Here is a 12,542-nt window from a genome sequence, read left to right on the forward strand (position 1 = left end):
CCACGACCCCACACAGAACCGCTGCATTGCACAAAGAAGAAATAAACCTGGGTTGTACAGAGCAATTAGGCATAGATTAAAGGGATGTAATGAAAAATGGTCAGATGTGTTTAAGAATGTTTAACTCATCATTTGGGGAAAAAAGACGCTGGTTTGTGTTACTTAGTCTGAAAAAAAGATCGAGTAACTGAAAGAAGGCTACAAGATACATCTTCCCTATGCAGGGGAGAGATCATTGCTACAGCATGAAGAAACCGAGCCACATGCTTGGGCACTGATACAGCCTGCATGTGCACATCAGGTCCCAGATGAGTCTTGCACAGTTTCCATGAAGTTCATGCACTGACCTAGCCACTGTTGGGAGCTCTTTCTTTGGAGGCAGAGTATTAGAGTCATGCAGCTGAGCTGAGGAGGATGCCCAGCTTCTGCATGCTGGACTACAAGGCTGAGGAGCTGCATCGCCCTGAGCACAGTGTAGCCCTTGGGTTGTGCTCCCAGCATGAAGTACCACTTATGTGCCAAGAAGCCATTGGCCCAGCTGTGTCTCCAAACCATCTGATGGAGGAAGGACTGCTGATGGGAGCACACAGCTGGAGCTGGGCCTGAATTTGTCCTTTCCTTTCAGCTGCAACCCACATTTAATTTTCTCCAAACAGTGAAGATGCAGCTCCTGTGTGCTGTGCTAACCCTAGGCCAGGAAGGCTCTCTGGCCAATAAAAGTGGATTAGCAAGGATTATTGACCAGATGGGGTCAGTGGTGATCATCAGCTGCAGATCTAACCCCTTCTGGCCATTAATCCCCAGAAAAAAATCCTGCTCAGAGACCATCATTGCTTTAACGAGGTAATGCAAATAAATGTATTACTACCTATTTTTTAATCTATCCTTTATGGAGAATGGTAGAAAATGCACTTACATAAGGATTCTGTTTTGTGCTCGTATTGCAGTGCATTCATCAGTACATTTTTCCTATGCGAAAGTGGGAAGTCTGATACTGAAGGCCAGTTTTCCAGAAAGTCACCTTTAAAAAATATATCACTTTTTCCAATGCGAGTTTTCACATTTGCTGCTGCAGGTCTGGACACACTTCCCATTAGACACAGAACAAATGCACTGCCCTGCTGGTCTCATATCATGCCTTCAGAGGCTCAGCCCTTTCCAGTACAAAGGAAGAAGGCCAAGAGGCCAGACCAGAGGAAGAAGAGCTCCTATCCTCATGCATCTTATGGCTCCTGTGGTGATGGCACTGCAAAACTAGGAAGGAGCAGGGCATTGTGCCCCCTCACCAAGCATGAAAACTGAAGTAGGTCCTGACCCTGTATGTAAGGTGGCCAAAGGAAGGCCAGCAGTTGAAAATCAAGCCTCCCAAAATCTTCCCCAAAAGAAGATGAAGAGTGCCTGGATGCAGTCAAGGCACACACTGCTATTACCTTTCCCTATATGATCCCACAGGACTGACATTTTGGGGGGAATCTAGGGAAACAGTCATGGGACACTCACACAGGCAGCCTTTCTGTCTTCTCTGCCATCTACTCTTCTCCCTCAAACTTAAGCTTACTTAAATGACACCAGGCAAAAAGTAATAGTGTCAGAATGTACAAAAACAACCAGTGGGACGATGTGGATGTTGGTATTCTCTCTGAAACATACAGGTATCGCTGCTACCCAATTCTTCCAGTTTCCCATCTCATCCTTGGTTAAGCCTTAACGCCCCACATGCCTGATGAACCAAAGAACAAAGAACATCTTTAATAGTGAAGTCTCACTCCCTGAGCAGCCACTGTGATTGGACAGGAGTAACTCAGAACAAGGTTTTCAGCAGGATCTGATGATCTAATGAGCCTTCAGCCACCTTTGGTGTTGGGCATTTGAGTAAGCCTAGATTTGAGCCTTGTCCTCATGTCTGGTTGTCACCACTTGGAAATAATGCAAATTAGCACGCTAATAATATTAATTCGATACTGTGAGGTAGAAACATCCACTGTAAGCACATGAAGTAGCTGGGGAGCTGGTGTGAACAATCCTGTGGCCATAAACTGAAATACAATTGCCAGAACAAGAGTGCCAGCAGAAACGGCTCTGAGGGCCATAGAAGCCACGGGGCCACCGGCTTTTCCATTCCAGAATGCGCAAATGGGTCTGAGCACTGTAGGCACAGGTTCTGGGAAGGACAGGAGCTCCTTGCAGGCCCATTTCCTCCAGCAGCTCACCTGAAGGGCTGCAGCTAATCGAGCAGTTATAAGGGAGCTGATTTACCTTAGCTGGAACTAAACTGATTATTTCTCGTCCGCTGCAGTATTTAATAGGAGAGAAGGGATGAGGAGGGTGAAGGGAAAAAGCGCTACCTGATTAGGAGTTCAAGAGCCTATTCTGAAGGGAGATAATCAAGCTTAAAAGAATTTGTGACGAGAAAACAAAGTAGCCTTTTGTTGAAAACAAAAAGAAGAATCTTCCAGCATCCCTGGCAGAAATCTACACACCACCCTCCAGCACAGACAGGCTGAGGTGCTTCAGAAAGGGCGGCTGACCTCCCAGCAAGAACAAGGCGCACAGAAACATATTTGAAGCAGCCCCGCACTCTGAGCAAACAAAGGGTTTTAAAGCTCACACTGACATGATGGTCAAGCCAGTCATGCAAGCAACACAAAACTTTACTGACATTAAACTGGAAAAGGGACAGTACTGCAGATGTGTAATACAAAATAGAACCTGCATAAAATTCAAGTTTTGCAGTTTCTTTGCTGATGCTTGTACTGTTTCCCCCAGAAATGTCGGTTTTGTCCTTTACTGCATTGCTCTGTACTCACTGAGGTTATTTTTTGGTGCGGCAGACAGCAGTGTGTAACCTCCCTGCCCTGCCCAGGACAAGTGTCACCTACACAAACCCAGCGATGCAAACATGGCTCTAAATTGGTGAGCAAAGCAGCTGTGGCAGCTACGTTGTTGGAGCCCTTTGGAGCCCAAGCGGAACTGAGCATGTGACACCCTTCCATAATGAGTGCCAGATCTAGTAAGCCATTTTTTGTCAGATTTAGTAAGCCATTTTTTAAGACCTCCCTTACCACCAAAACACTGAAAAAAATGTTTCTGGCTCGCAATGCCAGCACTGAAGCAAGTGAAACACTCCTCTACCAGTGCCCTCCCTAACTACTGCTTTCCTTCCCGGTTATTCATTCCAGCCATTAGCCAACATGGGCTTTCCTTTCAAGAGGGATACTGCAATTTTTTTCTTTGGACACCACTTACAGAGGTCACACGCATTTTACAAGATAAAGATTCAGGCAATGAGCTCTTTAATATATCAGGAGTAGCTGACAAACAGAGAGGGCCCTCCCCCAGCCCCGCTGAAAGGAGAGGAAATATGTGCCATTATTCAGAAGTTGCATCTTTTTTTTTTTCTCCCTTTTTTTTTCTTTCTTTCTTTCCTTTTTTTTTTTTTTTTTTTTAATAACTGAAATTTATGTGCATCAGCAAACTTTTGGGCATTGTTCTTCCCCAACTAAACTGTTCCTTACAGCCTCATGTTTACTGAAGCCTAAAATTAGAACTGACAGCAATTCACCGTAACAAAGTGGGCTGCTTTCCCCTGCCTGCCCACAGCCCACGTCCCATTCACTGCCCTGAAATCCAGTCGTCTCTTGGCTCTCATCTGCCAGGAGCAGAAAAATAGGGCAGGGCCAAGGAGCGGCTGCCCGCCCTGCTGCCCCTTGGGGCCTCACCTTGGTGCCGCCGGTATTCTTGTTCCTCTTCCTCATGGATGTCCACCTTGGCTGACAGCAGTGTGGCCAGTGAGCGCTCACAGTCCTGCAGCAGTGCAGCCACCGAGCTGTGGGTATTCATGCCTTCAGCTCTCTCTTGGCTGCTCCAGCAGAGAGGTTTCCTTCTAGATGGAGGGACCTGCTGAACAGAGTGGGGAGATGTCTGCAGCCCTTTCCAGTAGCACCAGTAAGCTCTGGGGGAGCCCTAAGAGCAGAGGCTTCCCCGACAGGTGCTTACAGCATTGCCAATGGTGGAGTGGAAAGAAAAGCTTTCTGTCTCAGCCATCTGAAATGAAATGTGTAGAAATATGTATTCTATTTTTTTTCCCCATGCAACAAAACAAATCTGATTGTTCTCTTGTTTAATGAACTCCTCTCACAATTCAAAGCGATGCGGTTGGAAACAGCCTCTGAAAACGTTTCTGAAGTTGGTGAAGCTGTAGGCTTCAGGAAGGGGAAGTCAGAACTGCATGCAGCCAGGCACAGCTGGCTCTGCATCTCAGCAGCTGAATTCTCCTCTGCTGCAGCTTGGGGGTGGCTGGATCCCAACAGGCAGCACCAGGCAGAGCACGCTGAGGATCAGAAAGCAGAAGCAAAGCACTCATGCAGAAGTAGAGGGAAGCAGGTGGAGCAAGCCAGGGCTGGCATTCATCAGCATGGAGCCCAAGGCAGGGGCCAGGCAGTGGGGCTGTGCTAGCACTGCAGATAGATGCCAGGAAGAGAAGAAATTAAATGGGGACACACAGAGGATATTGGGGCAGAACACGGTGCCAAGCACAGATAGAGTGTGGGGAAGGCAAGCACAAGGTGCAAAGCCCCAGGTCCAAACCCAGCCATGCTGTGGCACTGCCAGGGCATATCAGCTGCATCCCACATCTGCAGGGCTTTTGCACCAGCCACAGAACATGGGGAGCCACATGTGTGTCAGTATTTGTGGGGTGTCTGCCTTGTGAATAATGGCTCAAGCAATGGGAAAGTGCTCTGAGGAGTGGCTGAGGTTTCATCACATTTCTGACTCTCAGCTGGCCAAGAAAGCAGTTAAAAACTAACCCATCAGGAAAAGCAATCTAACAAGCAATCTAATAAGATAAAGCATTCAGGTGAGGGTACTTAAAACAGATTAAAGGCTGCACTCATGTTCAGTTCCCATCACTCAACAATACACCAGGGTGAGACTTCTGCTGTCTGCTCTTCCCTTCATCACTCTATCCAAGTTACACCTTGCTTTTTCTCCAACTACTTCTGTATTGTGCATGCCCTCCTGAGGGAGGGGTTTTCCAAAAACAGGGCACCTGTGGGCATGGAGGCAGCACACAAGCACAAGGGGAGGTTAGCTGAGAGCTGTAGTGGCAGCACATAAGGCCATGAGCCCCTCCAAGGGTTCTTCCCCCATCCTAGCAGAGGAATCCATCTGGCAGGCATGGACACAGAGCAAGGGGCAGCCAGAGGCAGGGGGGGAGACACAGCTGCAGGCTGGTGCTCTGGCAGAGCAGCAGTCCCATGATGTAAGGATGTCTGAGCTTGGTGACAACAGCTAGGTATGTGCGTGGGGCAAGCCAAGCCCTCTCCTCCCACCCTGCTGGGTCTAGAAAAGCTGGGCTGGTTGCCGCTTATCCATCAGGGAAAACAAAAGCGTCCCCCTCTGCCATGATTGCTGTCACACACCTATGCTAGCATTGATTGCTCTGCTCACCATGCCAACATCTGCTAATTGATTCATCTGATTACACAGCCCTGCGTGGCCAGGCACATGGCTGTCCCACGAGTACCTCCCAGGTTGGGATGGAGCGTTCCTGCCATCTGGCCCTGGCTCCATTCCTTTGTGTAATTGATTTCTCCCAAGTCTCGTCCCCCAGGGAGCCCTCTCCAGAAGCTGCAGTGCAGATGTGGCTCAGACCCACAGCCAGGCAAGGCAGGATGCTCCTAACGGTGTGCAGGAGCACCTCGTAGCCCTAGCAGGGATATGTCCATAACCAGACAGTCTTCGACAGTGTGCTGAAGCTGAGACACTTCACAAAAAAAATCAACACAGTGCTAAGAGCATCCAAGACAGACACACTCCAACACGTCTGTGTTGCAGCCACAGCCCTGCTCAAGCCTTACAGCCTTACAGGCAGCCCATGGAGGGCTTCAACCTGGGTGAGTGTATGGGGCTGTGCTGTGAGGCTGAAAGCCCTGTGGCTTTGTGAGCCGCATGGCGTGTGAGCTGCACAAAGAGCAGAGAGGGCTTAGTGGGGAAGCTTAAATTAGTGTAGAAGTGCAGCACGTGGCTTGCTGGGATTGTAGGGATTTAACTCACCGGGAAACTGCTGGATCTGTAACAGGGATATAGGCAAGGTGGTTAGAGAGGTTTTTCTTCAAGTACGTTTTTCCAAAGACCTAAATAAACAGTGAGGGCTCTTAGTGTAATAAATAGCAATTTACAGCAGCAGGAACAACAATGGTGGAACCACACAGACCAGTGCAATAAACTGCACGGTAGCACTCAGAAGCAAGACAGCCTTTTGTGACCTGTCACTGGGGGCAATGACTTGCATCATAAAATCAGCTGAAAATGCACCAGAGAGCTTTAAACTGCAGCAGCATCCTTTACACAGATGCACGCTGCAAGCTGTTTTTAAGTAACAGCTGCAGCATTGCATGGCAGCTGGGAGATGAAAACAACCCTGCGGGCAACGTGTGGCAAATGCAGGATCTGAGAGCAGAGCTGAGCAGCAGAACCAGCGCAGGGTTCTGGTGAGCCCAGTGACAGTCACTAGTTGACCTTCTGTCAGCACTGATACATCCAAAAAAGCAGCACTTTGAGGGGAGGTCCAAAAGTGACTGCACAGCTGTCTAGAGAGAAGTGCTTTCTAAGGATATACCACAAAAAAAACAACACTTTGACTGCCACTTTCAAAACATGTAATAAAGACCATTTTACATTACAGTGAAGATTTGGGCGATCAGCGCAGTTTAAAGCAGAAATGATGGAAATAAATAACCATTGGCACTATTTCTGGTTAGAGTTTGGATTACAGTAACTTCTTGCATCAAGTACAATGACCAAAAGTACAAAGATCTCAGGGAGAGGGACAGTATGTTGCTGCAGTTGTCTCTAATGGGAGCTGGGACTCAGAACAAGAGGGAGAGAGGGAGGAGGAGGAAGGAGGAGGGAGGGAGGGCCTGGGTGGGCCACAGAGAAATGATCGCTTTAATAAGAAATGGGCCATACTGTGACACTTCAGAGCCCTTGGGCTAGAAGACCAAAAGGTCTGTCAGGAGAAAGGAATTTTTAAAGTTATACTGTGGATAGGAGGGAGAGCCTGGGACTCGGTTGAGCCAGTTTAAAATTGCAATTAGCTTCAGAGGCTCAAGGAAAGAGAAGACGTAATTGATGCATTCAATACAGCAAGCATAACAACCATTTGTTTCTCAGACAAAATTATTTGGGAAATTTTCCATGGCATTATTGTCCTGAAACACAAATTAGAGATCATCAGACCTTTTCACTCTGAAAATATATTATCCTAATTTCCATCTTGCTCAGGCTACCCTCCAATTCCAGGGAGACTAATGAAGAGGAAGCAAAGACCTGATGAGTTCCACGCAGAGGCTACATTTATGGATTAATCCCAACAGGGAGCAAATCAACCTTATTCCCAGAATGCTCAGTTGGGACTCAACACAATCAGTTGAGGACCGGGTAGTTATTTATGACTGAGGCTGTTTTGACTTTCAAATAAACATTTTAATTATTTTAAGTGCTATGCTGGAACTTAAAGTAGGAGTCCTGTTTTAATTTAGATGGCAGCCATGCCTTGCTCTCCTCCCTCCTAATCCCAAACCACTCTGGTCATTATGATACAGTGCCAGTGATCCTGATCATCATGCCTATAACATTTAAAAGCATAGGCCAAAAGCAAAACCCACTGGTCAGGCTGCAAAGAAGAAAGCCTACATGCTCTGTACCTGCAGTGAGGAGGTCTGGCTGAACTTTGTGTGTCTGCCGGGAAGGAACAGCTTGCTTTAGCAGTAGCACCCCTTGTCATAGAACTAATGCACATGAAAAGAGCATTCTCATAGAGGTACCAGCTCTGAAATCCATTTGTATGCCCTGATCCATCCTTGTGTGTTGTTTTTCTGTGCCAGCCTTCCCAAGCAACTACGAGTTTCTGTCAGTAAGAGAGAACCTGAACATTTATTTTTCCCTCAGCACATGGTAGTGAGCACACAAGACCAGGGCACCCCCAGCTGCTCCTCATCCCATGGATTTGTGCAGGAGTTTCCTGCAACCCTCCCCATTACCTGTGCCCCAAATAACAGGCTCAGCTTTGTTATCAGGTTTGGCAACTTGAGGATAAAGAAAAAGCAGAAAAGGAGAACTTGCTTAAAATGATCTAGTTTCACAGCAAAGGTTTCACCGAGTTAATATTATCTTCTAGAGAGAGGAAATCTGGTTCCCTGCTTTAATATACACACACTTGTGCTTTCCTAGAGCATTTTATCTTGCTTGCTAGTACACAGAGGCTCTGCCACAAGAGAGACAAGATGATGACCAAACAACAACAAAATTCATTTGCTAGGGGATTTATTTATTTATTTTACTTCTCTGGATTAAAGATGAGATGTTTTCTTTCGGTAAAGCTGCATATACCAACTGGCATTGGCTGTATTAAAATAAGGAAGAACCTCAATCAAAGAGCCTCTCCTAAGGCAAGCTTTCTTGTTAATATGCACCAACATGAAAGGCTTTCTTTTCATCCTATACAACTACAGTGTGTGTAAATTGCAGGGGGCTCATTGGCATAAATCTTGGCTGTGACCTCTGAGGTAAACTGGATTTACATTACTTTCTGACAAGAATTAAATGAAGGCCTTGTGGATATATGAACAGCCTTCTAGACTGCAACAGATGGGCATGAATGTGCTCCCTAGGCAAACTATCAGTGACATCTGTGTCCTCCAAATTCTGGTGGTCTCAGCCAATTAGCAGGCAAAAGGGGGAAAAAAAGGCAGCCTCTGCACAGCTACCCCAGTCAGTGCCGAGCAGAAGTGCTTCTGTTTAGAAATGGGATCAAGAACAGCCTCCAGCAGCAAGAGGACGGTTATCTGCCCGGGTGCAATGTAAGGCAGCACAACTGAAAGCACTGAGGTAATTAGAAAGGATATTAATATGGATACGGGACAAATCCCAGCCTTGGCTAAGCCTGCGTGAGACTAGAGTAATGGGCTGCAGTGATGGATTTACATGGATAGAACAACAGAGTTCTATCTGCACTAAACGCAGAGATGGGTCCAAAGCACACTCAGTGCCTCCCACAGCCAAGCTGGGCATTGAGGAGCCCATCCAGAGCCATGTGCCCTCCCAGTACACCCCAGTCCCCACAACAACAGCTGCACCCAGGCATGAACCTTGGTGGCACAGTCCTGTCCTAATGGCACCTCTGCCGGGTGCCTCCATGAGGTGGGCAGGCCTGAATCCACTCCCTGCCATACACAGGCTCCCTTGTCTCAGATGATAACCAGGTCTGACACCCAACAGTGTGGGCACTGGGCATGCAGAGTTGTGGGGATGGAGTGTGGTGCCCATGCAAAGCACCTGCTGTTTTGCCCTGTTGGGGACTTCCCGGAGGTGCCATTTGGGCTCTTTCCTCTCATCTCTGCTCTGTTGTGTGCTGCTAGGAGATGCCAAAAAAAGGGAATAATTGAGGGGCAGATCAATAAATTAAAAAGTCAAAAAAAAAAAGAAAAAAAAAGACATAATGAATTTGGTACAGCACATATTTTTAGATCAAAGATGCCTTTGAAGTGACAAACCCTTAATCCATAAACCACTGAAGCACTTCCTTTCTCTCACAAACTACTTGTTGTCAAATAAAATGGAAGTTAAGGAAATTATCTTTATCTGAAAATGGCCAAAAGAAGCCATCATCTAATGACAGCCTTGTCAAAATGACAATTGGGGAAATTGTTAGGCAGGCGAGGCCTAACGACGGGAGGAATAAGCTCGCTGTTTGCTCTAATCTGGTCAGGCAGGCCCCACACAATTCTGCACAGCTCGCCGTGTGAAACAGCCGAGTCTTTGTCAGTGTGAGCAAGGGCCAGGAGGACTTCTCTTTCATGAATATGTATCACCACCCCTCTACGTCTATAGAGAAAGAACCTTCCAAACACCAAAATAAGAAATAGGTAAATAAAACAAACCACCATCACCAATAAAAAAAAAATAAAAAATCCTAAAGGAACAAAATCCTAAACTATGAAGTTGTGCCAGGTGAAAACTATTAAGCAAGGACAGCTGACATTTTGGAAAGGGAGCCAGAAGCATCTTCTTCCCAAAGGCTTTCTTCAGGCTCCAAGCCCCGGCACATGGGGAGGAAGCACTTCAAGTCATCACAGAAGCAAAATGACCTGTTGGGGTACCTGAAGTCTATCACTGTGTTTTATATGGGGCACTTTTTAAAATGTGCTGCTTTGGGGTCAAAGCCCGGGCCACAATCACCTATCAGGATGCCACATGTCCTGGGAAGCATAGACATGCACTGCAACAAATATGAAGATAAATCTGGGCATAATAAACATACAGTACATTAATACAATAATAGTGGGCTCCTCAACACACAGCAACTCAACAGAGGCTCTCAAAAGAGGCCCAGTGCTCACAGAAGAATGGATTTCTCAGAGGTATTCAAGACCTTCTACAAATAAAATCCCTTATAACATCTCAAAACAGGCAGTTTGAATTTCTGGTTCCCTTGAAGTTTTGGGGCTTTTAAAACTTCTTCACACAAGTTTGGCATAAAACTGGAGGAGAGCCACATCAAGACTACCAGACTGCCAGTGAAGTTAATGTACAGACAGAAATTGCCTTTAAAAGATGAAATAGCTCAGAAATGTTTACAAGAAATACTGCATCTCTGCAAGACTGATGCGGACACATATATAAGCCCAAACACACCATCTAGAGCAACAGAATGGCAGGCAGGGCAGGGATACAGTATTGAACCAACACCATGCCTGTTACAGAAAACCCAAACGAAGCTGTTTTAAGATGCGGTGGGTTTTCTCTCTGCTGGAGAGCCAGGACATTGTTATAAAGCATTCATCACTGTTTGAAAAGTTACTTTCAAATGTTTGTTTTAAACTTCACTTGTAAGACTGCAAACCAGATCTTTATTTTACTATAGAGAGATTGTGGCAATACTAAAAACTTCACTTCTTTTTTCTCCAAGCAACAAACGGAATATAAAAGTTTGACTTCCAGCAGAGATATCATGACACAATGCTCAATTTTGAGGGTTTACAATATTATGCAATGTTTGCTGTAGACATTACCATTTCATTAGCATACTCTGCTTTACATGAAATCCAGCAATGAATGCTGTCCCTGATCTAAGGCTAATCCTCTTTAAAGAGCTACAGGGTATATTACATGTGGCCACAGACACGGTTGTGCCATGACTGAATCACTTTGAAGCCTATTGAACAGCGTTCCCTTGTGAGGCTATACACAAACCCCTAAACCTATGCTCTCTGTGCTGTGAAATTCTACTGTTTTTCAACACCAAGATTTTTTGTAAGGGGCAGTATTACCCTAGTTCCAAGAGAAGGAAGAGGTACAAGGCTGCCTTCACCATCTCTCAATGACAGTTTGTAACTAGAGCATATATGCCTGAGGTAACACAAATACCTAGCTCCTAAACACCACCCAATGGCTCACAGGGATGCTCTGTCTCACAGACTGATTGCTGAAATACAGAAGGTTACCACAGCTCACTCTTAGAAAGTGCCGGTATAACTGAGAATGGGAAGGAGATGGAAGACGAAGGAGCAATGCCACAGTGCCACACTGATTGACCAGAAACTACAATTACAGCTGACATCAAAGGAATGTAGCGTAGTGTTGCACTGAGCCAGTGAACTCCTCAACACAAAGACATCATAGGCAGAGCAGATCTGGACAGGATCATGCATATCTTTAAAGAAAAAGAAAGAGGTCATTTACCTTCAAGACAGGCTGCATTTCTTATGATTGGGTGCCCTTGAATGCTATGAAGTGTGATAATGCAATAGTATCTTTCTTGACACACAGTCCAGAATATGGAATCTATAGCATCTATCCAATTCAAAGGAAAAACGTGAAACACTAAACTACTGTTCCTGCTACGTATCAGCAAAAGACAGTTTATTTTATTGCTTATCCTTAACTCTTCAAGATAACTTTCTATATTAAATCACTGCTTTTAAAGAGAGCTGGAAAGGGTGGTTACATTTAGCCTGCATTGTGCATGATGCCATTCATCCCACTACACAAACTGTATTACGATGCCTTTGATTAGAGCTGATGTATGGCTATTTCAAGAAAGCCCAGCTTTAGGTAGTTTCCACAGTTTAGTTCTAATCTAGAAGAGGAAACAGCAGAGAACATTAAGCTGAAATACAAGGGTTATAATGAAGAAAGAACATTCTTTTCTTGGCTGATTTTTCTGTAGGAAACCTGAACTATTATTTCAGTTCTTGCAATGTCACATCTCTTAATGGCCAGAGTTGCCAGTGGGATTATGAAGTCTAAGAATTCATCACTTGATGATTACAGTGCACCAAGTGTTCTCTTGCTTAACTCTTCAGTTTGAGATTTGATATGAAAGATGGGCTTCCCCATCCTGGCATGCCCTTTATTGCACAAAGATAAGCCAGAGCGTCATGCTCTGTGCTGCATTACCTACAGCAGCACAGACATCTCTTCAGTAAGCCTTTTTAAGGACTGACTGCACTTAGCTTGAGAATCTGACAAAGTCAAAA

The 12,542-nt window shown here is 45.7% G+C and overlaps 1 protein-coding gene across 2 annotated transcripts in view; it reads right to left on the reverse strand.

Annotated features, from left to right (window-relative positions):
* Positions 1-12,542, reverse strand: part of ALPK1 (alpha kinase 1) — a 36,272-nt gene that overhangs the window by 20,727 nt on the left and 3,003 nt on the right. The window contains exons 2-3 of one of the 2 annotated variants that reach the window (XM_015861986.2): positions 6,058-6,137; positions 3,720-3,897 (exon numbers count right to left, since the gene is read on the reverse strand). In XM_015861986.2, coding sequence (XP_015717472.1) covers positions 3,720-3,840 — 121 coding nt within the window. In that variant the 5' untranslated portion in view covers positions 3,841-3,897; positions 6,058-6,137. The remainder of the gene's footprint in view (positions 1-3,719; positions 3,898-6,057; positions 6,138-12,542) is intronic. The other variant, XM_015861987.2, reaches the window with a different exon arrangement.

This window comes from Coturnix japonica, chromosome 4, assembly GCF_001577835.2.
Source record: "Coturnix japonica isolate 7356 chromosome 4, Coturnix japonica 2.1, whole genome shotgun sequence".
NCBI classification, from domain to species: domain Eukaryota; kingdom Metazoa; phylum Chordata; class Aves; order Galliformes; family Phasianidae; genus Coturnix; species Coturnix japonica.